Source organism: Pteronotus mesoamericanus, unplaced genomic scaffold, assembly GCF_021234165.1.
Source record: "Pteronotus mesoamericanus isolate MK-2021 breed Mesoamerican mustached bat unplaced genomic scaffold, CSHL_Meso_final contig_269, whole genome shotgun sequence".
NCBI lineage: Eukaryota > Metazoa > Chordata > Mammalia > Chiroptera > Mormoopidae > Pteronotus > Pteronotus mesoamericanus.
Genome location: NW_026555114.1, coordinates 2,815,631 through 2,842,706, shown reverse-complemented (window position 1 = coordinate 2,842,706; position 27,076 = coordinate 2,815,631). Strand labels below are relative to the sequence as shown.

Sequence of the window (27,076 nt, the reverse complement as noted above, 5' to 3'; positions counted from 1 at the left end):
TAGAGGGGAAGGGAAGGAGGAAGAGAGGGAGGAAGACATTGATGTGTGAGAGAAACATTGACCAGCTGCTTCTTGCATGCCCCCTACCAGGGACCTGGCTTGAAACCCAGGCATGTGCCCTGACCAGTAATCAAACCAGTGACCCTTTGGTCTGCAGGTTGGCACTCAATCCATTGAGCTACACCAGCCAGGGCTAGGTCTCTTATTTTAATGTTATCAATGGCGCCATGAAATTTTGGGGTAGGTATATTAGAGAAACACTTGGAAAGTAAGTCTAGACTGATGGCTAATGTGAATGAAGTTCTTTCAGACTGTTGAACCATATCCCTTTTGGGTATTATCTTTTGCCCAATGTATTTTATATCCTTAACTAAGTTTCTCTATTATAGGAAGGCTGGACCTGAATCACCAAAATCATATATATTTCTTTTTGATAAAATGATCACCCAGATCTGAAAGGAAGTTTAATTTCTTCTGCTTTTCTCCTTTACTTTAAAAATAATGATTTCACTAAGGGGTTACAGGGGTAGCTCTCCTGAGTAAATTAACCTCTGCAATTTTATGTTTTCAGCAAAGGCAAAAGTTATTAAATAGTATGCTTCACAATGTTCCCTTAGTAAATGGTAGACTTACTGCTACTTCTAATTGTTCTTTTTTACCTGACTTGTTCTCCATTTAACTGATTTACAGTGGTATTGTTAAAGGCTAGCTGAAATTAGATTCTGAACCCATTATAATGTTTTAGAACTGACTGTCAAGTTTATTTTTTTTTTTAAGAGGAGAAATTTTTATAACAGTTAACATTTAAAAGTGAACAATTAAGTAGTATGTAATACATTCACAACGTTTTGCAACCACTACCTCTATCTAGTTTTAAAATCTTTTCATCATCCCAAAATAAAATCCCATACCCTTTAAGTAATAACTCAGAATATGATATATATTCCATTATATGTATATACTGTAATTTGTGTCTCTATTCAGCTCTTAACGGATAATGGACAGCCTTTTGGTTTTTACAAATAGCACTACTATGGACATATTTCTTCAAGTATTTGTTGAGTACTGTTTTCAGCTCTCGAGTGTGCATGTTGAGGAATGGATTCCTGGGTCATCTGGTAATTCTCTGATTAACATCTTGAGGAACCTTCAAACCATTTTCCACATTGGCTGAACTATGTTACGCTTCCAGCGGCAATGTATGAGGGTTCCAGTTTCTTGACTTTCAAGTTTTACAGTTAACATAAAAGTCCTCATGTAGTTGTTAATTTGATAGGAAAGGAGAATCCAAAGTGGTTGAACATTCACAGGTCTTTTCTTATTTTCTAGAAACTTAACTTGTTTTCATTCTCCTTAGATACGTGGTAGATGGTGGCTTTGTGAAGCAGTTAAATCACAATCCCAGATTGGGGCTGGACATCCTGGAGGTGGTGCCAATATCAAAGTAAGTCTCTATGTCAAGCCTTTTTGTTTGAAGAACAGTTGATCAGATAATTTCTAGTTGGTTCAGGGGTGGGAAGTAAATTGCTTAGGAAACCCACGGAACATTTTGGGCACTTTTATTTTTTTTCTTCTAAAGGAGTGAGGCGTTACAGCGAAGTGGCCGAGCTGGTAGGACTTCCTCAGGAAAATGCTTCCGGATCTATAGTAAAGATTTTTGGAACCAGTGTATGCCCGACCATGTGATCCCTGAGATTAAGAGAACTAGTTTGACATCTGTCGTTCTGACCTTAAAGTGCCTTGCCATACACGATGTTATAAGGTATGTAGACAGCTTTAAAAAAAAAAAAGAAAAAATGTGTTAGGGTGGAGCCAGGCTATTTCTCAGAAATTCTTTGGAAGTGTTTGGCTCAGACATCCCTCCATCTCAAGGTTCAGCTAAACCCGTATAAAAGGCTTCTTCACGTTGCTTTGCTAGAACTTGATCCCTTGCTCGTATTTTCACCTTGGTATAATGGTGTGCCTGATGCTGATCTTATTTGGGTCATTTAGTGAACACTGGTTTATCTTATGAAAGATATTTAATGACCTTAATTCTATCCAAAAAAGGTTTTCTGTTCTTTTGTAGCATCTTTTTTACGGTCAGCATTGTACCATGCACTGTGAGAGACATGGTAATAGTTGAGTAGTTTTTTTGCTTTCACTAAGTGTAAGTTATATCAGAGAAACAAGATTCAGATACATGAAGAAACAAATAGAACAACTGTTAAATTAGTCAAATGTTAAACTATATAGTTAATTGGTATAAGACAATATTATTATAGAGGCTTGAAATTTTATATTACATACACATGGTAGAGGAATTAGAGAAGGAAAGTACTTCTTTGGCTTTGTCTGGTACTGTGAAAATGACAGGAACTTGGGAGAAGGTGGCCATGCAGTTTTATAAATTTTTTTATTGATTGATTTTTTTTTTTTTTGATGGGGAAACATTGATTTGTTGTTCCACTTACTTAGGTATTCATTGGTTGATTCTTGTATGTGTATTGACCAGGGATTGAACCTACAACCTTGGTGTATTGGGGCGATACTCTAACCAATTTAGCTACCTGCCTAGGGCTGCATTCTTTAAATTCATAATAAAAAGGGAAGTAATTACCAGATGCATCCAAATACATGTTGTATACTCTTGGAAAGGTAATTGAAAAAAGCTTTGGATAGTTACCAGAAGACCAGAGATATTCTAAATGAGAATATAGATCCTAGAAAGAGGAAAATATGTAATATATGAAATTCTAACTTTAATCATAAATGATATCAGTGAAGAGCCATTTAAATAAATCTAAATGGCCAAACAGAAAGCTTTCAGATGAACCCAGATTTGAATATAATATTTACAGAGGTGATCAGAGTAGCATATAACCAAGAAAAATATATATTAGAAAAACAGAAACAATAATTACTTAATATCTGTAGTGAGGTTTTTTTTTTTCCCATCGTTAGTTTTAAGACTACTAAAAGTCCCCAAACTAGAGGAAAGGAAAAAAGAAAGATTTCTCTCCTCCTTTTTCTAAAGATGTGTGTAGAATAAGGAGAGATAGAACCAGTATTTGGGATAGATGGTATACTATTCATAGATGGCAGAAAGAAAATAGAGCTTTTCAGTTATTTTGCTTCCCCTTTCTCCTCCATCAAGAATTATTTTAAAACAGGAAAGATGAGTACAAGTGTAGATAAGGAGGAATTGATGACCAAGATGGATTAGAAAATAATGAGATGAACACCTAACAACCGTAAATGAGTCTGTCTTAAGGCTTTAGACATTATTTCCATGGTACTAAAACAACTTGTACATTTAAATGTCAAATGTATTGTGGGTTGTCTATGACAAATTATGCAGAACAGGTTACCATAAAATTGAGAATTGCATATGTCTTAATTTTTCCATTTAGGAAAATGGCAGGTTTTGGGAACAACTACTCAGTAAGCCTGACATTGATTCTTAGCAGATTCTAGTATAGTTTATTGGAAAGTGGTTTAAGACAATTAATTGGTGATTTATAATAATCAGTGTGAATCAAAATCATTCCCAAAGACTCTGTCATTATAACTCATTTCCCTTTCAATTTGAAGACAGGACCATTCACATAATGGCTGTGCCACAAGAATTTATTGAACGATAACCTGATGTCTCTTATTTTCAACCCTGTATTTAATAAGATTAGATTTGACACCTTTGTGAATAAGGTGACAGTACTGCTGAATAGAGTTTAGTTGCCAAATAGCCAAATCCATAAAGTATGGATTAATTGCTTAGTGTAGCCTAGGTAGAGGTTTTATTGTTACTATGCTGAACTTTGCTCTTTCCTGATAAGCATTTTTAATAAAATTATATAAATATTGAAGTCTTGATTATCAGATTTCTGGAAAATGTCTTGCTATCTAATTGGTAGATAATTAAAACCAAGATTTAAAATGATCACAACAGGTCAAAACCTTGGACAAAAGTCACAAGATAAAAGTCTGAAAGGCTACATCTTATAGCCTGTGTTTTGGTGGAAAATACCTGAAATTATCACATTACCACACACTTAATGTGAGTTTGCAATAGTATGCTGTTAAAAAACAATGTTAAAAATCCCACTGGCGTAGACCGGTTATGTTAATAAACAGCAGCGTCCAGATGACGGGGGTTACAGCATCCTGTTCTGTGCTGGCCACTCTGCATTTGGAGTTTAGTTTTGGATATTGTTGTTTTATAAGATGTTTGACAAACTAGAGTGTTTCTAAAAGTTGACTGTTAGGTATAGTCTCTTGGAGTCTCTTGGAAACCAAATAATACAATGAGTTTGGCAGATTAGCAATTGGTATAATCAAGGGAGAAAAATAATCGTAGCTTTTACAAACCTGAAAGGGGTCTTACATAGAAGAGGAAGCTGACTAGTTTCTCACTGCCCTAGGGCAGAGGTCATGAACTGTGACCCAGGCTCACTGACTGTTTTTATAAATAAAATTTTATTGGAGCATAGCTATGCCCGTCTGTGCATGGCTGCTACCTCCACAACAGCAGAGTTGAGCGGTTGTGACAGAGACCATATGGCCTGCAAAACCAGGACCACTTGCCTTTTATGGAAAATGGTGCGGGCTTGGAAAGCTGACTGTAGAACAGTCTACGAGATTTTTATTTGTTTTGAAATAGAGCTGTCAATCCTGGAATGAACTTTTGTGTGAGGTATTAATACCTTTTGTCCTTTGTTGGACCTATTTCAAGGTGAGAAATTGGAGTAGATGATTTATCATCTCAAGACTTAACTATGGTGGGAAAAATAATCCAGGTGCAGAAATGTTAAGTAACTGTTATTCCTGTTTAAAAGTATATATATTCATGCTTGGTTATATGCCACTCTATTATCCTTTGTGAATATTATCAGTTGTCCTATGGGATTGTGATTGTGTAAGAGAATATCCTTTTTTTTTAGAGGATGCATGCTGAATATTTTGGGGGTGAATTAGCATCGTATTTGCAACTTGCCTTCAGAGTTCAGGAGAAAATAAATACATACACATACACAAAACAAATATGGTAAAATTAATTGAATATACTTGCCTTTTTATCAAAAGCCATTTTGAAGTGCTGTTAAACAATTTGTAATTTTTGACCACATTCAGTGAATTTTTCTTTATTGTTTTGTAAAATTGTAATAAAAACTGTGGACCAAAGAACAGAGTCGCATTGACACTGGCTATGAAGAATGAGGCAGAATTAGTCCACGGCCACACCACCCTGAACGCACCGTAGGCGGGGTCGGGCCTGGTTCGTACTTGGGTAGGAGACAGGCAGGATTAAGGTAAGAGGAATGGCGAGAGTATTCCAGCTAAGAATATCAGAAAGAGATGCTTCTTGAATTAACAGAAGACTGATTCAGAAAAAAATTATTTCCTCCTCTGCTGAATGCTTTATCTTGATCATAGAATGCCTAAAAACAAAAGAAAAAAAGAAATTAAAAAAATAGAGCTAAAACCTTTTAGGAAAAGTTTCAAATGTGTGTAAAACCTTAGTGTTCAAGAAATGGAATCTTGCCCTGACTAGTGTGGCTCAGTGGGTTGGGCACTGGCCTGCAAACGGAAAAGCTGCCAATTCCGTTCCCAGTCAGGGCACACGCCTGGGTTGTGGGCCAGGTCCCTGTTGCTGGTGTGCGAGAGGCAGCTCATCAGTGTTTCTTTCACACATTTACATTTCTCTCCTTCCCTTTCTCTTTTCCTTCCTCTCTCTCTAAAAAAAAAATAAAATCTAAAAAAAGAAAATGGAATCTCATTTTATATCTCATGTCAACACACAGGTTTCCCTATTTGGATCCACCTAATGAGAGACTTATTTTGGAAGCCCTTAAACAACTTTACCAGTGTGATGCTATTGACAGGTACAACAACCAAACAAACAAAACCCCTCCCCCGAAACCCAACCACAACAGATGTTAATCTCTTTTTAAAATAGAGTTCTTAATACTTTATAAGTAGAAAATGATTTGCTTGAATTGAATAGATTGTTTCACCTGAAATTAGAAATTGTCCTGTCTGTCTTCATCATGATTCTGAATTTACAAACTGTACCATAAAGCTAATTTTGTTTAATATTAGTACTATTTAACAGGTAATTTTGGAGTACTATTTCAGTGTCAGACATTATACTGGGCACATCAAAATGATAAGAGAGCCACAGTCATTGTTCTCATGATTGTGTGATGGCAAACAATTCGATAATTATCATTCTTTCATTACTTAAAGGATATCTTCTGTGTTTTCTGTAGCACTTTGTGCCTTATGTTACACTACTTTATTCTGCATCGTTGTTTAGTTGTTTTGGATGCATTGGCCCTTAGCAATAAGGAACTTATTATCTTTATGTTTCTCTTATCAGTGACCATAGTGTATTATGTTTCTTACATTGAATTGAATTTCTGGGGGTGATTTAAGATAACCTAAATTATATCTGATTTATTCTTAATGATGGACATGTCATTTGTACTCCCCCAAGACAAAAAGTCTTAAGAACTTATTCTTTCTATTAAAGGAGTGGCTATGTGACCAGATTGGGTTTGTCTATGGTGGAATTTCCTCTCCCTCCACATCTGACATGTGCAGTAATAAAGGCGGCTTCTCTGGACTGTGAAGATCTGCTACTTCCAATAGCAGCAATGTTGTCTGTGGAAAATGTCTTCATTAGACCAGGTAATTTTATTGAAGAGGTTTACTTTTTAATTAATGACTTTATTTTTAAGAACAGTTTTAGGTTTATAGAAAAATTGAGGAAAAGTGCAGAGATACATACTTTCCCCTATTATTAACATTTTTCATTACTGTGGTGCATTTGTTACAGCTGATGAGCCAATATTGATATATTATTATTAATTAAAGGGATCACTGTTTATGTTGTATATTTTGTGGGTTTTGACAAGTCTGTAATGACCTGTATCCACCAGTATAGTATTACACAGAATAGTTTCACCGCTCTAAACATTTCCTGGGCTTCCCCTCTTCATCCCTATATCCCTTCCCCCAAGCCCCTAGAAACAACCATTAATCTTTTTACTGTCTTATTAGTTTTGCCTTTTCTAAAATGCCATATAGTTGGAATCATACTGTAGGTAGCCTTTTCAGATTGGCTTTTCTAACTTAGCAATGTACATTTAAGGTTTCTCCATGTCTTTTTGTCATATGATAGCTCATTTGTTTTTATTGCTGAGTAAAATTTGTATGGAATTTGTTTATCCATTCACCTATTGAAGGGCATCTTGGTTGCTTTCAAGTTTGTCAGTTGTGAATAAAAGTGCTGTAAACATCTATGTGCAGGTTTTTGTGGAGACATAGGTTTTTAATTCATTGCTGAATAGTATGATAAGAATATGTTTAGAACTGTAAGAAACTGCCAAACTATCTTCCAGGCCTTCAAAGGTCTGTACCATTTTGCATTCTTCCCAGCAGTGAGTCTGAGAATTCTTGTTGCTCCACAACCTCACCAGCACTTGGTGTTACCAGTGATTTGGATTTCGATCATTCTAGTAGGTGTGCAGTAGTGTCTCCTCGTTGTTTTAATTTGTCATCCCCGATGACATAACATGGTAACCATCTTTTTCATATGCTTATTTGCCATTTGTATATCTTCTTTAGTGTCTGTTCAGGTCTTTTTAAATGGGTTATTTGTTTCCTTATTGTTGAGTTTTAAGAGTTCTTTGTATATTTTGGATGTAACTTTTCTTTATCAGATACATCTTTTGCAAATATTTCTCCTAGTCCATGGCTTGTCGTCTTATTTACTTGACCTTGTCTTTTGCAGAGCAGAAATTTTTAATTTTAATGATGTTCAGCTTATGAATTATTTCTTGCATGTGTCATGCCTTTGGTATGCGATCTGAAAATTCATCCCCATACCCACGGTCATATATATTTTTCCCTGTTATCTCTAAGGTTTTGTTGTCCATTTGTTCCAGCCTCATTTGTTCAAAAGACATTTCTCCAATGAAATCCATTTGCTACTTTATCAAAGATCATTTTACTGTATTTGTGTGGGTCTGTTTCTAAGCACTGTATTCTCTTTTATTGGTCTATTTTTATATTCTGCTGTCGATAGCATACTGTCTTGATTGTTGGATCTTTATAGTAACTTTTGAGTTGGATAGAGTCAGTTTCTGACTTTCCTCTTTCCATGTTTTGGCTATCCTGGGTCTTTCCCCTTTCTATATAAACTTTAGAATCAGTTTGTTGAGATCCATAAAATAACTTCCTAGGACTTTAATTGGGGCAGTGTTGCATCTATAGATCAAGTTGGAAAGAACTGACTTTTTTTTTTTTTAAAGATTTTATTTATTTTATTTTTAGAGAGAGGAGAAGGGAGGGAGAAAGTGGGAGAGAAACATCAATGTGTGGTTGCCTTTCATGCGTCCCCACTGGGGGCCTGGCCTGCAACCCAGGGATGTGCCTTGGCTGGGAATTGAACTAGCATGGCAACCTTTGGTTTGCAGGATGGCACTCAGTCCACTGAGCCACACCAGCTGGGGCAAGAACTGACATCTTGATAGTATTGTTTTCCTATTCATGTACAAGGAATATCTCTCCATTTATTTATGTCTCCAGTATTTCACAGAGCATTTTATTCTTTTAATTAAAAAAAATTTTTATTGAATTTATTGGGGTGGCATTGGTTAATAAAATTATATAGGTTTTAAGTGTACAATTCTATAATACGTCATAGGTTTATTGTATTGTGTGTTCACCAGCACTGAGCATTTTTTGATTACCGTATACCTAGCCCTGTGAGATATGAAACTGAAGACAAATGGGTTTTACATTTTGTTATCCGTTAACTTAGTTGTTTGAAATAGGGAATATATAATGTTCCTGGCTGACAGTTAATTTCCTTTCACTGGTAAAAGAAGATAGTATGGTGAACCTTTGCCCTGTTGTAGTACATTAGTAATATATTAACCTTTTTTCCTTCCTGAGAATCAAAAGAAATGGTTGTTCGGCCCTTGTACCCTTAGAGAATTGTTCTGAAGTTTTCATATCTTTAAACTTTTCCTTCTTTCTTTCCTTGGTGTGTCATTATGGCACACGGCTTAGTTTGTTGCATGTCAGCTTTGCTTTCTTCCAGTGAGGGTCACAGTTCTTCCCTTGTAAAACCAGGGAGTTGGATTCAGGTGATCCAATTCTAATAGTCTCGTGGGGCCAGAAAAATAAAATGTTTTTCCTTGTTGGTATATTTAAATAGATGAAACCAGTCTGGTGTTAGCCACTGCCTTTTTTTTTTTTTTTTTTTTCCCCTTTGGTAACACTTAGTGATACAATTTTTTTTTTTTTAATTTATTTATTGACTTGAGAGAGAGAGAGGAAAAAACCCCCATCAATTTGTTGTTCCACTTATGCATTCATTTCTTGATTCTTGTATGTGCCCTGATGGGGGATCGAACCTGCATCCTTGGTGTATTGGGCCAACACTGACCAACTGAGCTCCCCGGCCAGTCCAATTTTAAACTTACAGAAATGTTGAAAGAATATGAAAGGAACTTCTTTATACCTTTTATTTAGCATCGGCAGATTTTAATATTTTGCTGCATTTGTTTAATATTGTTTCAATATATGTATATACATTTCCTTTTTCTGATGATTTGAGAGTAAATTGGAAACATTATGCTTCCTTACCACAAAATATTTAACCATGTGTATTTACTAAGAACAAGGGTAATCTCATATAACCAAAGTAAAGTTATCAAACTTAGGAAATCTAATATTGATACAAAACTATTATCTAGTCCACAGTCCATATTTAAAATGTCCATTGTCCCCAGAATATACAAAAGTAGTTTCAGAATTGCTAAGCTATACCATTTTTAAAGGCAACTCTATATAACTGGAGTTCAATATTTGCTTACAGTTTTTTTTTTAAAGGTAAAATTTACATGTAGTGAAATATATTAATTCTTAGGTGTAGAATTCACTTAATTTTGTGGAAAGAAAGCACACACCCATAACCTGTACCCCTGTTAAGATATGGAACAGTTTTATCACTCCAGAAAATTCCCTCAGTGCTCCTTCCCAGGCAGACCTCCCACATATGCCACTTTTCCTGATTTTTTTCAGGTTGCTCTTGCCTCATCTGAAACATTGTATAAATAGAATTATACAGTATGTACTTTTTTGTGTTTGGCTTCTTTTGGTCAACATACTGTATGTGAAATTCATTCATTCTGTTGTATCAGTGCTTTGTTCTTTTCATTGTTAGAGTAGTATTTCATTACTATATGAGTGCTCAACAATTAGTTTATCTATTACCCTATTGATCAATATTTGAATTGTTTCTTTTATCCTATTTGGAATTCACTAAACTTCCTGATTATATAGATTAACATTTTTCATCAAATTTCGGAATTATTTCCTCAAATTTTTCTGCCCTTTCCTCTCCCTTTGGCACTCCCTGCACTTAATGGTGTCCCACATTTCTCGGAGACTGTTCATTTTCCTTCATTTTTTTTTCCCTCTGTCCTTTGAATTGCACCGTCTCGCTTGGTCTGTATTTTGCTAATTTGTTCCTTTGCGAGCCCATGTCTACTGTTGAGCCCCACACAGTGAAGTTTTCGTTTTGTTTATTGTGCATTTCATCTCCAGCAGTTAGCCACTGTGGGTTGGAGGTTCTACCTAAGTCCCTTAAGCCAGTGATGTAGTCACTTTACTGTTAGATGTGTGTTGTGTGGTTTGGAGACAATTTTCACAGCTCAGCGAGTTGATGAGTTTGTCCTGTGCTGAGCCAGAGACCAGAGGCTCCGATGTTCCCTCTCTCCTTGGCTCCTCGGAAGATAACAGCCTTGGGCATTTGCACAGTCTTCCACGGCCTGAGGACAACTTTGGTTTGAACAGGCTTCTCCAACCTTTCTGTTAAATTTTTGGCTAGCCTGTCTCTGTTATCACCACACCAAACTGTTAGTGGTGATAACAAACTCCACTGATGGCTCTGTTGTTTTTGACAGTGGTCTGTTATCACCACACCAAACTGTTAGTGGTGATAACAAACTCCACTGATGGCTCTGTTGTTTTTGACAGTGTCCTGGGACATAAATTGCTTCATAGTCTGATCCAAATAAAGTTGGGCACCTTGGCAGGGGCAAGGTATTGCCAGTCTTTGACAGTGTTTGTCCCCACCCACCCCTGGGAAGAATCTCTGTGCTGTGGAGCAGGGGACTGATTGGATGCCTGCTTTCTGCTGGCCGCCCTGCCTGGGAACTCCTGACTGGCGGCGTACAGCTTCCTCAGCACAAAGCCTGGCAAGATGGCATATGTGGATATACCCTGGCTGCCAAATTTTTTTTTTTAATTAAAAGATTTAAAAAATACCCAACCAGCTCTAGGAAACTGAGCCACTGAACTCACTGGACAGATCTCCTACAATACAGAGCTGTAAGGGAAGGGAGACTGCACTGTTATTAGCTCTTCCCCCGTTCGTCAGCTGTTCGGCGTTGATCCTCTGTACAGAGTGGAAACTGGGGTCAGAGAGAAGGGACAATCACATCAAGGTTGCCAAGCCCTCTGAATTAGTTCTTCACACGGTTGTGGGGGCATGACTATATTACCTATTAGAATGTGATGCTCTCAGCTGTTCTTAGTGATTTCCATAGATTGAGTCAATCTCCAGAGATTTTGATAATTTCAACTAGTTTAATAGGTGTCTCTCTGGGAGAGAGGTTCTGCCTAACTCTTCACACAACCATTCTCAATACATTGAATAATTAAAAAGTCAAATGCTGCAAAAGAAATTAAGTGAAAAATAAGTGTTCCTCTCCTAAATATGTCCCCAGGTCTGATTGCTAGAGGCAAGAACTACTACCAGTTTCTTATTCAAACTTAGAGAGATACTCTTGCTGTGTATACATATATGACCTAGACTTAATTTTCAAACCTGGATCGTTAAGATCTTCAGCTGCTGCAAAAGGCATCTTCCTTTTTTGAGCATGTGACTTGCTGGCTCTTGTCACATCCAAAGTGTGTATTGGCTTTCCAGCTGCTTCTAAAGTGCATTTATTTATTTAAAAAAAGACTTTATTCTTAGAGAGATGGGAAGGAAGAGAGAAAGGGAGAGAAACAGCTATGTATGTGAGAGCGATGTAAAGGTCTGTAACATCAATTGGTTGCTTCTTGTGTGCACCCTTACTAGGGATTGGGCCAGCAACCCAGGCATGTGCCCTGACTGGGAATCAAACCAGTGACCTTTTGCTTTGTGGGATGACGCCCAACCAACTGAGGTGCATGGTCAGGGCTTCCAAGTGCATTCATAGTCTTTATAGGTTAAGCAGTCCTCTCCGGCTTAGTTTTTAATCATTGTAGATTATGTAATTTAGTTTATTATATACTTATTGGTAAAACTGGCTAGTATTTTCAGATCTAACATTGAATAAAGATTTTAAATATCAAAATTATGATATTGTCAACATTTTTAGTAACTTTTTTTGCTGTAGTAAACTATACAATGTCTGCTATTATATATTGCTTAAGAAGTCAGACAATGGAGTGAGGACTGTTAAATAGTTTTTAGGTGGTAAACAGCTTTGCCTTAAAATGGAACAAATTTAAAATAACATCGGGTTGGTTTTAAAGTGTTTATTTTAATTATTTTAACTGTGATATTTATAGAAATAAAGGATACTTTGTTTGTAAGTGATACTTGTAGTCTTATCCCCCCCCATTATTGAAACCCTTTCTGTGTAATAGTTTTGTTTTTTCATTTATTACTATATAGAAAAATCCTGAATTATCTTCCCAAAGGGTGTTTAGCTGACATAACCTTGTTTTACTGCTTTACCTTTTCTTAACAGCATGCATCTGTTTGTATGAGGTAAAACTGATCATAGAATTTCACCTGGGGAAAGATAATAAACTAAGGAAAATCACGAGACTACTGGTTAAGTAATTAAAAATGGATAGTCAAACTATTGTTTAGTCAGAGGCTAAACATGCTGAGATTGCCCAAATTGTGTAAGATACGGACTTCAGCTTTAGTGTATCTTTTCTTCTTTTGTCTCTATCTGCTTCCTTCAGTTGTTACCTAGGTCACAGGTGGAAGTTACGTAAAGCCTGGGCTGGAAGACTGTATCTTCATGAGTGTTTTCTTTAATCAGATTGCTTTCCTCCTAATACCAGGAACTGCTGCTTCGGAGACTGACCTTGTTGTCTCCATAAGGGCGGCTTCCTGGAGTCAGGCAGCCTGAAGCCTCTGGTGAACCTAGCTGGGTTGGGTGTACTGAAGGAACAGGAGTTGTGGTATGAGGTTGTGCAATGAAGGAAGGAGCTTTAGGAAGTTTTGAAAAGGGAACTCTGAGAAAGAATTGGGTGAAGTGTTACGTGGGGCACTTGGGCACTTGGGCAGTCAGAGAGCGTAGCAGTCCTGACCGGGGCACAGGGAGTCAGCGACAGACAAATCTCAAAACCAAAGTGTTCAGCAAAAGAAACCAGACACATAAAGTGTATTTACACAGTTTCAAAAAGGGCAAAACCCTTCTTTGGGGTAGAAGTCAGGGTGTGTTACCCTTTTGGAGGGTACAGGTAGTTGTTAGAAAAGAGAGCTTCTGAGACAATATTCTGCTTCTTGGTCAGGGTGTTGGGTGCATTCGTGTAGAATGTTTGCAAACCGTCATTGAGCTGTATATTGTGACCTGTGTAGTTTTCTGAATACATGTGTACTTCAATATAAAGTTAAAGAAAAGTAAAAAGTTTGTAGTAGTTTAGCTCTGCATATATACTTGTCCTGTCTACTTGCCCATACTTAGGAGTTGAATAAATAGAGACTGGTTAAATTGTGTTATGTTCTTAATCCCTGGGGACTATAATGTAGCTATTTTTTTATTTTAAAGATTTTGTTTTATTTTTTGAGAGAGGGAAAGGGAGGGAGGAAGAGAGGGAGTGAAACATAAATGTGAGGGAGAAACGTTGATTGGTTGCCTCTTGTGCACCCCAGCCAGGGACCAGGCCTACAACCCAGGCATTTGTCCTGACCAGAAATTGAACTGGCAACCTTTTGCTTTGTGGAATGATGTCCAACCAACTGAGCCACACTGGTTAGGGTTACAATATAGCTACTTTTGAGAATGAATAAATTCAATCTGTACTGACATGAAGTTATTAAATAAAGGAAGTTTCAGAACATGCATATAACCTATTTGTGTTAAAATAAATTTTTATATACATAGCCATATATACATAGAAAATATCTTGAAGGACATATACCAAATAATTAATGGTGGTTAACCTTGAGGATTGGTTTATGGGTAATGTGACAAAGTGGAGAACATTGAATTTTTACCTAATTTTTTTTACTGTGTGCAACGGTTACTCTTATGATAAAAATGAATTAAAAATAAGTGTTAAGTACCATTGTAAAGAAAGATGGATTGGGAGAAGTAATGTTGCTATTCTTATAAAATCTCCAAAGTGTGGTTAAAAGGAGAAAAGGAGTTGTGGGAGTAATTAGAGTACCCCTCCCCCAGAAGTTAATATCTTTACCTTATTCCACCCAAGAGGGTGAGACAAATTTTAATGAGCTTGAATAAACAAAGTGAAGGTAGGCACTTGATGTAAAGCAGAATTAAATTGCCTTCCCAACTGTCATTTTAGTTGATCCAGAGTACCAGAAGGAAGCAGAACAGAAACATCGAGAATTGGCAGCTAAAGCTGGAGGATTTAACGATTTTGCAACATTAGCTGTCATTTTTGAGCAGTGCAAATCAAGGTATGTGAGCTGTATGTCCTGGAAATTGTCAGTTTGAAATACAGCTCCAATACGTACTTATTGTGTGACTTTAGACAATTAGGTTTGATGGAGATGATACTGACCTTAGGGTGTTTTTGTGACCATTAGTGAGATTTATCTATGTCAGGTGACTGTTACCTAGCAGGCATTTATTATATAATAGTTCTTTCTTCTCTCCCTAAAGCTTTTCTGAAAATGACCTTATAGAATTTTGGTTCTATATAAGTGGCTTAGATGAGAAAATGATTGGATGTTTTGTTAAAGTATGTGTGTATAAAAAAATCCATTTACAAATAATTTTTTAATTCACTCAGAGGCACCCACATTAATTTGTTTTTTCAAATTCTTTAAAGTGCTGTTTGAGTAATAGGACAGGTCTCATAAAAGCCGACAGTTGCTTTTTGTCTTCTAGTTTTGTAGACTCTTTCACTTCAGGAGATATTTTCAAGAGACCAGTATTTTTGTTTTACAGTGGAGCTCCAGCTTCATGGTGCCAGAAACATTGGATTCATTGGAGGTGCTTATTTTCTGCATTTCGCGTTGAAGCTCAACTTCGAGAACTAATCAGGAAGCTTAAACAGGTAATTGCTCTAATGGCTTTTTTCTTGAGTGGCGTTTGGGCAAGACCCACCGAGTACCAAAGTCATGTACATTATGAAATGTTCTAGTCTGGTTTGTAGTCACAGGTGCCATTCCTAACCTGGTGTGAGCACCAAGCACTGTACTCTCTGATCCTTCTAGGAAGCCCTTTCCCTGGCCTTGAGTAGTCTCCTCACATTCATATGCTAATCAGTACTCAGCAGAATACAGCTCTCTCTGTGCGGTCCTCTCCTGAGCTCCTGTGACCGCTAGTCATTTTGGTTTTTCTGGGCTCTCAGCTCTCTTAACTCGGAGTTCTCTAGATTCAACCTGGGTTTTTCCTTCTCTGTGCCTTGATATCTTTCAAGGTTGACTATGCTGGGGCAGTTGTTGGATTTTACTTCTTTTATTTCTCTTATTTACTTATTTCTAAATGATCGTTATCCCCTATACATACAGTATTTTGGAAATCATTATTTCATAAGTTTTGTCCGTTTTTTGGTTGTTTAAAGCAGAAGGGTAAATCTGGTCCCTCTTACTCCATATTGGCCAGAAACAAAATCTAGAAATGTGGATTTTTCAAAATAAAAGTATACTTTAGATTGTTCTGTGAGATTTACCACTGTATATATATTCTTTCTACAGCAAAGTGATTTCCCAAGAGAGACCTTCGAGGGCCCTAAACATGAAGTCCTACGAAGATGTCTTTGTGCAGGATATTTCAAAAATGTAGCTCGAAGGTAAGGAATAATGAGTTTGAGAGATGGGTAAAGAAATACTACTATATTTGACTACAATATTGAACTATTTAATATTAAAGATCGGTGGTTTGCTTAAAGCTCTGTGGCTATGATGACATCTATTACAGTGACTCTTTTCATAATTGTGACGTGTGCAAGCCGAGAGTGGGATATTGGAGCTCAAGCAGGGCAGGAGGGGAGGCCGAAGGGCCGCTTTCCAGCCTGGGTCTCGGTGCCTACGTTGAGTGGGAAGAGTGTTCTTGCAGAGGCTCTGGGGAGTGTGAAGGCCTGAAGGCTGAGGATGGCATCCCGAAGGGTAGGCTGGTGGTGAGTGTCAGGGCTTGAGCAGGACGGAGAAGGCAGCACCCACATGGGAGTTGCCCAGCAGTGAGTGTCAGAGTAAGGAGGGCGTCTTTGTAAGAAAGGGGCAACAGTGTTGGTGACAGAGATTCATAATACACAGAGGAATTAATCACATAATTAAATATATTAAGAATAATGATGGAGGGAGTTGGAAATACTGAAAGGGAGAAAACAAGAATGAGCTCTGTGGTGTTGGATTGGAGCTGTAGGGTATTATTGTGAACTTATGTTTTTTAATAGTTAGATGGAAGGATAAATGGATGGGGAAATAAAAATAGATGTTACTGAAAATATATATAAAACATGTATGTGTGTAAGTATTTACACACACACACACACACACACACACACCCCACCCCCCGCCACCCCCCAATTCTGAGATGAACTGGGAACAATGATAATGCCTATATCTTGACTTGGAAAAATCATCTGCTACATGAAGGACTCACAGTTCTTTGGAGAAATATGACTGGGAAAGTACAAGATGAGCCCAGGACATCTTATTTTGACAGCAAGCAAAGAAGTGATCAGCGAAGGTTGTGGCCATGTCAGCTTGAATAGGCTCCAGCTGATCAAATATGGGACATTTTGAACATCAAAATAAATGATAGTGATGGAGTATATAACCCACTGAATAAAATGTGAAGCCGTGGGTCTATGATCATACAAATTAGTAAATGAGTGAATTAAAAGTTTAATGACAAATAGAATTTACAAAATGGAGCATCTCTCTGGAAATTTTTTTTAATTGAATTTATTGGAGTGACATTTGTTAATAAAATTATATAGGTTTCAGCCCTGGCCGATGTGGCTCAGTTAGTTGGAGGGTTGTCCTGTAACCAAAAAGTTGTGGGTTCAATTTCCGGTCAGGACACATACCTAAGGTGCACATTCTGTCCTGGTATGAGCACATAGAGGAGGCAACTGATCAATGCTTCTTTCTCACATCAATGTATCTCACTCTTCCTCCCTCTCTAGAAGCAGTGAAAAAATGTCCTTAGGTGAGGATAAACAAAAATATAGGTTTCAGGTGTACAATTCTATAATACATCATCTATATACTGTATTGTGTGTTCACCAAGTCTCCTTCCGCTACCATTTATCCCCCCCTACAAAATTCTTGTTAATTACAAAGGGAAAAGTATCTTCTCAGTGGAAAGGCCAGGCAGATGCTATCTAAATGAGACACTCAAAGTGAGTATTTTCAGTTATGAAACAAATCAAAGTCTTGTTTTTCTTGATAGCATATACCGAAAATACAGTATTATTTCTGTGATATTTCTGCCAAAGATGCATAACATGAATCTAATCATTCTGAGACAGACAAACTCACATTGACAGACATACTACAATAAAACATAGCCTATAATCTTTAAAAGTGTCAGGATCATGAAGGTCAAAGAAAGACTGGGGAAGTATTCCAGAATGAAGGAGACTAAGGGGACGGGAAAAGTAAAGACAGTACATGATTTTTGAATGGGATCTTTATTAGGACATTTGACGAAATTTCAGTGGTCTAAGGATTGAATGTTGGTAATATACTAGTGGTAATTCCGTGGTTTTGTTGGATAAGTTATTATGTAGAAGAATGTCCTTGATTATAGGAAATGCACACTTAGGTATTTGGGAATGATGGAGCTTAAGATGGCAACTAACTCTCAAATGGTTCAAGTAATATTTTTGTGCTGTACAAACATATACTGTACTATACAGCTATATAAACAGGTAATGCTGTCTGATCGGGGTTATAATAGGAATATATATAAAGTAACCATAGGAAATTGATTGTGGTAACAGTCAAACTAGGGCTACTATTTTGACAAGTTTTTTGGAATAACATTTGGGTAGGGAAGTGTAGAAGAGGATAAGAAGTTGAAATTAAGAACATGAATTAGAAAAATTCATGAAATGTTCTAATTGTCAGATTTTAAAATAGTGAAAATCATTAATACCTTAAAAAAAAAAGGTAGAATATAAAGAACACTGTTGAGGTCAGAAGACCTATGGTTGGGACTTTCTTTTACCACACATGATCTCTGTTACTTTAAAAGGTTAGCCAATTTTTTTGAAATTCCACTTTTGATCTTGAAGCGCCTAGCTCTCACAAGTCATAGGTTGTTTTGAGCCTTTACTACGAAAGTGTTTGGAAACAGTAAAGCACAAATACAGTGTTGTTAATGTTACTACTTATTAACCAGAGGTGTTTATTCTTAAATAAATGATGGTTTAAGTTGTATCATTAGTTTGAGATGAATTGGTAGAGAAGTTATAGTGATAGTTGAATAAATTTAACCTCTGTTTATAGTGCTTTTTGTAGCAGAACATATTATAATTGTTTATTGTTTGATTTAGTGCTCTACTTATTTCTTTGTTTTACTGTTACTATGTTTATCCTTTCATTTTTTGGTTTTTAGATCTGTTGGGAGAACATTTTGCACAATGGATGGGCGTGGAAGCCCAGTTCACATTCATCCTTCCTCAGCAGTAAGTACCTTATTTTTAATAAAGAGAAGAATTTGTAACAGTACAGGAATAAGTAATATCCAAATGTCTTCTACTTTTTGCTTTGAGGTTAAGTTTATTCTATAAAGCTGTAAGGGTATCAAGTTGGTCTATGCTTCCTGTTTGAAGCATCTAGGGATTAATTCACAAAAGTTTGGGCTAGTAGTATTTGGTCAGTCTAATGTGGAATAAGGCAGTTTATTGAGTTATCATCCTTTAATGAATCATTTTATATAGCTTCATGAGCAGGAAACCAAACTTGAATGGATCATTTTTCATGAGGTATTGGTTACCACCAAAGTCTACGCCAGAATTGTGTGTCCAATTCGTTATGAATGGGTGAGAGACTTGCTGCCCAAGTTGCATGAATTTAACGCACATGATTTGAGCAGTGTGGCCCGACGTGAAGCCAGGGAAGATGCAAGAAAGAGATGGACAAATAAGGAAAATGTAAAACATTTAAAAGGTGAGTGCATCACTTGTTCTAGTGATATAAGTCCAGGAAGCATAAGTGTCCAAATTCTCATGTAATTACAGAAATACTGTTACAGGGTTTCAATTCCAGCCCTATCTATTCAGAAAGCAAAGAATTATCGTGAGTCTCAGACTTAGTTATTTTGACTGCCACCTTTCCTTCCAGTTAATCTTGTTTTTTTAACCCCTCTGTCCAACATTATTAACAAGAACATACCTTGAGCTTTAACCATATGTTAAAACCTTTCATTACCCCATTGAATTTTCACAGTAACCTTATAAGGTAAGTACATATCCCCACTTTATGAAGAAGTACCTAGCAGTATACAATAATCTGCTGAAAATCCCATAGCTCTTAATTGGTGAATTTGGACTCTGAATCCAAAAACCTGATTCTAGGGCCTATAACTCTCAATTTTTATGGCATACTGCTTGCTTCCCACTAGTACTTTACTATTTTGATTTGGTTTATAAAATTTTGTAAGTTACTATATCAGAACTTCTCCCCCTCCCACCCCCCATGAACTGTTAAGTCCCTAGTTGGGAGGCATAGACAGTTGTGGTACTGAACTGGGACAGAAAGCTTAATTCTTAGCTCACACACACAAAAAGCTTTTCATTTCAGTAAAGCTTTCTGAGGCCGATTGATGGAGCAGACTATATTATCCTTATTTAACATCACTGAGAAATGGAATGGTGAGGAATTTTGTCACGATGAGAGAAGAGTCTTTTTAGTAACATTAGACACTAGGTGTTTTGTTGCAGTGTATGACTGCAGTGTATAAATGCTTGAATAGGGTCAGTTTTTCTGACTGCTTAGGCCTCCATGCTCTTATTTGGTAACCATAGACTACATCGTTTCTTTTGAAAGGGCAGAATTTAATTTCATCTTTCCCCCTAAACATTGAAAATCAGGGCATCTCTTTCTGTTAACATTTCGAGTACTGAATCTCACAACTGAAATTTTACTGGATAATTTGTAATGTTTTCAGATGGAATATCAAAAGAAGTTCTAAAGAAAATGCAAAGGAGAAATGACGATAAATCCATATCAGATGCACGTGCTCGCTTCCTTGAGAGAAAGCAGCAGAGGTCCCAGGATCACAGTGACACACTGAAGGAAACGGGCTAAGCAGTGAACCCTCCAATTCAGGAAGTAGGAAAAGCAGCCAAGAAATGTGCTTCTACTTGCCATTTACATAAGACAGCACTACCAAGAGGAGGTGGTCAGCAGCCGTTATTAGCATAGGAGCAGAAAGCACATCAAAGCTCATTAATACCAATGAATGGAATTTTCAAAGAAAAGATTGGGTTGCCATAGTCATAGGCAATGATATACAAAACCAATGAAAGACAATACATGTGATATTTTTCTCACTTCAATTTTGCTGGCCTTAACTGGTATCAAATGCTGTCACTGAGATATTTTCAAAGAACATTGAATTTTATGTAATCAGCGTGTATTCCATTTGCATTGAAGCATTAAAAATTATTTTCCTTAAATCTCTTTAAGGCCTTCTTGTTGCTATTAGAATAGTATTACATCAGGTTATCAGGTATGTGACCATTTCCTTCAGAAGGCTGAACATAAGAGGTTTTTACTCAGCAATACTTAGATGTCTGTTTAATTGCTAAAGAGCTTTATAGATATTTAGAGAAAGGACAATTAGTAAATAAGAAAATTGCCTATGGCAAGATTCTTTGTTGAATTAATATTAATCCTTAAATTGATTTTTCTGGGGTTATACAAATTCCTTTTTATATAAAAGTATATTGTTTAAAACAGTAGCTATAGCCATTAACCAAAGGACAGATGATATATATATATATATATATATATATATATATATATATATATATATGTTCTTTTTGTAGCTGTCCCTACATACCTGTATGAGCACCATGTATGTAGGTGTGACAGTGTTTCAAACAGCCCTTCCACCTGGCCTACTCTCTTGCCTCCAGCTGCTTGGGTAGGACCATTTAAACACCTATTACGTCGATCTTGAGAGGGGATTTTCAAAGCAGCCAACATTACATCACCAGTGTTTCAAAGTGTTACCTTGAGGCTAATTAGTGTCACACTCAGGCCACATTCAGTACTTGTCCACTCTGTTGTTTACTACCTTGTGTTCTAGTTATGTATTTGTCTCTCTCCCCCACTAGATTATACGCTCCTTGTGGGCAGGGACTGTGTCTTTTTCATCTTTGTATCCTCCATGGCACCTAGCACAGTGCTCTGCACATAGTAGTCACTCAATGTTTGTTAAATAAAGCTATTGGTGTATTTAAAATTCAAAAGGCAGCATAATGTGTGTTTTTAGAATTTTTTGTAAAAACTAATAGTCTATTTTTTTATAGGTAACTAACACTTTTGCAGTTATTTTTATTTATTTATTTAATTTTTGACATCTAAATAGTTTTCTGTTCAATATTAGAAACTAGAAGTCTTTAATTGAAAAAAATCACATGGGGACCCAAATCCATGTGTTTGTTCTTGAAGTAAGGTGAGTGGTGATGGTTTCTCCGAACAGTGTTAATTTGTTCATTTTAACCTTGCGTGCCCTAGATACTGTTCTTGCACATTTGTCTTATCAGTTTCTCTCCTCAGGTGTACATATCAGTGCATGCCTTAGATGTGGTGGGGGTGTATGTGAGTCTTTGGAATGAAAACTCTTTTAAGTCCATAGATTTAAGCACACATTCAGTAAATGAAGCACACATTCTAAATCTATAGTCCTCACTCCCAATTTCATTAGTTCTTTTAATAATGTCCTTTATAGTGTTTTAACCAGTTCAGCGTTGTCAAGAATCCTATGTTATATTTAATTCCATTTAATCTGGAAAAGGTCCTTAGTCTGTCTTTGTCTTTTACATTTAATTTTGACATTTTAAAATAACACAGGCTAGTTATTTTATGGAGTGTTCTCAATTTGTGTTTCTCTTAAGACATGAAATCTGAAGGCAAATGGTATTTGCTCCTTATTGATATTAATTTTGATGAGTAGAATATTTTTTATTTCTTCAGCCTAGTTACTCTTAAAATTAGTAAGTAATTTGGGGGAAGGATACTTTGAAATTATGTGAAATAGCCTATTCCTCATAAATTATCTCCCTCTGGATTTATCATCAACTGATGATTCTTGCTTGAATCAGTTTTATTCTTATGGTTACAAAATAATGATTTTTTTTTCCTAACTCTTTCCTATATTTATTTGTTACTATATCATAAGGAAGAGCTTTCCTTGAAGAAGAACTTGGATAAATAGATAGATGCTAGGAAGAGCATAGGTCACGACGCAGAATTAGAAAGCCCAGGGGATATTTGTGAGAGATGGCAAGCAATCTAGTTTATTTAGTGTGCAGAGTTTATATTGGAGAGTAATAGGCTGAAAATTTTGGTCGAGAACAGATTATGGAAGCCTCTGAAAGCCACACTATGGAATTTGGACCTTCCTTGTCATTATATATGCATTTATTGGACAGGAATGGCATCATTACAGCTTTAAGGTGTAATTGTGGCAATGGTGTCAGTAAAAGGAATTTGTTTCCATTGAGAGGCCTGTGAGAGTAGTAGTATAAAAGGAACAATCCTGGATCTAGTTAAGAAGGCGGAAGGAGACTTGGAGAAAAGGTGATAGTTTTGAAGACGTTTGTTCTTAAAAGAATGAGGATTCACCTTTAAATTACTAAATAAAACAAAACAAAGAAACAAATGAGGACAAATTTTATCAGAAAATTGGGCAATGGACCTGGTGAGTCATTCCATAAAAGAAGAAACATAAATGGTCAGTTAATAAGATAGTGAATCTTATTAGGGAAATGTAGTTGAAAATAACAGGGAGATGCCATTCTTTTCCATCAATTGGCAACAATTGATACTCCTGAAAAGTGTTGACATAGAATAAATTGTTATTTTATTTTTCAAAAATTTCATTTTAGAGAGGGGAAGTGAGGGAGAAAGAGAGAGAGAGAAACATTAACGTGTGGTTACCTCTTATGCACCCTGATCTGGGGGCCTGGTCTGTAACTCAGGCATATTCCCTGATGGGAAACGAACCGGCAACCCTTTGGTTCGCAGGCCAGCTCTCAATTCACTGAGCAACACCAGCCAGGGCAAGTTGTTCATATTTTAGAGAACATTTTTGGCACTATCTAATGAAGCTGAAGATGTGCGTAACCTTTGACCCAGCAAGCCCACCTTAGATTTATAGCCTAAGAACTCAGAGACTATATAAGTTACTCTGTTCCTCATAAAATGTGACTCCCATAGATTTAGCATCAGTTGATGATTTATGTTAAATAGGTAAAAATTTTAGATACAGCATTCATAAAATGTGTGCCATTGTTTCTAATAGTAAAATATTGAAAACAGTGCCTATAGTTATCAATAGGGAAATGGCTGAATAAATTGTGATACGTTCTTATGGTCAAATTCTTCAGAGCAATGAAAGTGATTTTTGAGACTCCTGATACCCATTCCCAGCGCGCTTCGCAGAACACATGAACCTGTTTACATTCCTAACAGCAATGTAGTAAAGTGCTTATCTTAGTGCAGCCTTGTACTTCCTCAAAAATAGTCTTTTATTGATAGACCAAAAAAAAGGTGCCTTGTTATTTATTAATTTACATATTAATATATTCAACTGTTTCCTTATATTCAAATTGTGTACAGGAAATAAAAGCAGCTCATTTGAATTTGATAAGGCCAGAAAGTAAATATTGTAGGCTTTCGGGCCATATAGTCCTTGTCGCAACTACCCTGCTGTTTTTGCGACTATTGAGCTGTTGTAGTAGAAAAGGAGTCATGGGTAATACATCGACAAATGGATATGTCTTGTGTTCTAATAAGACTTTATTTATGGACAATGAAATTTTAATGTCATAGAATTTTCATGTCAGGAAATAGTGTTCTCATTTCATTTTTTTCCCACTTATACTCTAATCCAGGGAGGCAGGGAAGCAACTTTTCGTTTACTTACTCTAACAAATTATTTCATTTGAAATTTTTTTTTTCATTTTTCAATTACAATTTATAAGACAAAGTCTTAATTTTGTGAAATACCTGAGACTTTTCTGGTTTTTACTTCATAGCAGAGCTGATGGGATTGAGTATAATGTAAATCAGTAAATTAAAATTTTAATCTTTATTCTCCTAAAGATTTGCAAAGTAGTCTGTATTCCTTTAACCTTAGAATATGAACAATACAAAACTCACTCGTGAAGCTGTTGAAAATTTTTCAAAAAAACAGAATCACGTTACTCATTTAGATAAAATCTCCCTATGTTTATTAACTTGATTTTACTTGGTCCTTAGTTACAACATAGGAAACATGATGGGTTAACCCAAAATATAACCTTGCACCCAGTTTGGTGTTTTTTTGTACATCCTGGTATTTATAACTGACTGTTGTGCTAACTCCAGGTATGATTATTAACAACATAAGTTAGCCTGGGCTTCAAAGTAAATAGGTGGTACTGTCAGTAAATGTTGTAATAGCTTAAGAAGTAGGGTAAATAGATTTCAAACTGAAGTTTTAAGAAAAAGTAGGACTAGGACTACAACAAAAAAGACAATTTGGGGAAAGGAGTGAAACAGGGAAAGATGTCACTTTGAGAAGGGCTCTTTGGAAGGGTTTTGCAGTTTCTAGTCTGTAACGTGAGTTAACACTAGGTAGGTCAAATAAAGAATGATTTGAGTGCCACTCATTCTTGCAGATAGAAAAATTAGAAACAGCTTGGCCTGGGGTTTTCCTTTTGCAATGTGCAGCCTTAGAGACTGCCATTGTGTGCATATCTGCTCCTCCATTTACAATAGTTCCCTTTCAGGAAGTGAAATTTTTAAGCCCTCCTCAATCATGTGGAGTGTGATCTCATCTCTATATCTGATCTGATGGTTAGCTAGGTAGCCTAGAAAATGTAATGATGGTAAAGGGCTGTCTTTATCAGATTTTCATTTTCACCCTGTGGAAAGCTCTATATTCAAGTGGCTGGTATATCTAACCTGAAGAGTCCTTTTTATGACTTTTGGTGCTAACAGGGTTGGCTTAGGAAGGAAAAACAAAATTTAAATCAATAAATATGAGATAACGTTCCTATGAATGCTACATATTTTTCATTACTGGAGTGTTATGGAATGAACAGTAGTATGGTTGTATACTCTACAACATTAAAGTCACAGTTATTTGGAATATGGGCAATAAGGAAAAAGAAATAACCAGGTTTTGGGTTCATTTTACATATTCCACTTTTATCAGTCACGACACATTGAAGTAAGGCACTTTAAAAAAGTAATTTCTAATGTGTGCTACATTTGGTACATATTCAGATCAGACAATATTTGCAGAACTATACAAAAACTTCACAGTGAGGAACTTGAAGTCTTTTAAAGATTCAGAATTGCTTTCCCCATATAAAACATTTTTTTAAAGCCTATTCAAAATATTTTAATATTGAGTATTTAATTTTTCATTGTATGTATTGCTAAGTATGTATTGTTGACCAAGTAAATTAGATTATACATCCTTGAAACTTTGTTATTGAGTTGACTGAAAACTCTTTACCAAACTTTACTCCTTAACCATTCTGTTCCGAGGAAGAGTTTCCTACTGTAACAAGTCTGCATGTGTGCACTGCTACTGGTAGAACTGTCCCTGAAATGTGACAGAATTTTAAGACTATTGAGAGAACATGTTTGTGGGTCATGTCTTGCTTTGGGTTGGAGACAGTAATAACTCTAGAAGTGAAAAGAGACTTGTCCATATTTAGAAAGGAGAAAAAAATTAGCCCATCACAGTCATTCCCGCACCCTGATCCTCTCATGACCCCTTTATTCTATAGAACCTCGCAAGCTTCTTTTGACTTTTTTTTTGGATATGAAAGGGATGTTGTGATGTAGCATCAGACTCTGTATTGATCAGTAGGATTATAACACTTTTGGATATTTTCTGTTCACAGTGCCCTGTGTATCACTATATTTGAACCAACTTTCCTGAGATGACTTTTTAAAGTTATGAGCCACTTCATTCTTCTGCTGGGATCTGATTTAATCTTTAGAAAACATGGGAGGGAGAAGACTATATAGTATGATTAGGCTCTAGATTGTATTCCCACAGGGCTGTTCACTTGGAACATGCTCAGTCCTGACACAGAATAAAAGATTCACTAGATCTTACTGCTATCCATGACACAATATAAAACTTGTCTATATAAATGAGGTCTAGGACAAGCCTGAGTGAGTGATTATTGACTATAAGTTTAGGTCTGTTTCATTCTTAAAAACTATAATTTCTTTTTTACCTTGCGTTTCTTATTTTTTAATAGTTTATTTTTCCTTGTACTTTTTTATTACTATTTATCTCCCTTACACACTCCTTCACCTCCATCCACCTCTCTCCCCCTCTGCAGTCACCACGCTGTTGTCCCTGTCCATGAGTACCTGTTCATTTTTGCTTGATCCCTCTATCCCTTCCTCACCCACCGCAGAGCTGACAGCCTGCTCTCTATCCATGAGTCTGTCTCTGTTTTGTTAGTTCAGTTTGTTCATTAGATTCCACATATGAGTGAAATCATATGGTATTTTTCTTTCTCTGACTGGCTTATTTCAATTAGCATAAGGTGGTGTTTCTCTTTGAGTTTTACCTAGAATCAGTGCCTTGTACAGGCCCCAAATGAAGTGGGCACTGTATGT

General features: G+C 36.4%; 1 protein-coding gene across 1 annotated transcript in view; it reads left to right on the top strand.

Annotated features, from left to right (window-relative positions):
- DHX40 (DEAH-box helicase 40) overlaps positions 1–21,647 on the top strand; it is a 36,970-nt gene extending 15,323 nt beyond the window's left edge. The window contains exons 9-18 of the mRNA XM_054574870.1: positions 1,358–1,444; positions 1,580–1,762; positions 5,781–5,861; positions 6,512–6,669; positions 14,593–14,707; positions 15,201–15,309; positions 15,953–16,047; positions 18,825–18,894; positions 19,150–19,378; positions 20,379–21,647. Of these exons, the coding sequence (XP_054430845.1) occupies positions 1,358–1,444; positions 1,580–1,762; positions 5,781–5,861; positions 6,512–6,669; positions 14,593–14,707; positions 15,201–15,309; positions 15,953–16,047; positions 18,825–18,894; positions 19,150–19,378; positions 20,379–20,518 (1,267 nt within the window). The 3' untranslated portion in view covers positions 20,519–21,647. The remainder of the gene's footprint in view (positions 1–1,357; positions 1,445–1,579; positions 1,763–5,780; positions 5,862–6,511; positions 6,670–14,592; positions 14,708–15,200; positions 15,310–15,952; positions 16,048–18,824; positions 18,895–19,149; positions 19,379–20,378) is intronic.
- The last annotated feature ends 5,429 nt before the right edge of the window (positions 21,648–27,076 follow it).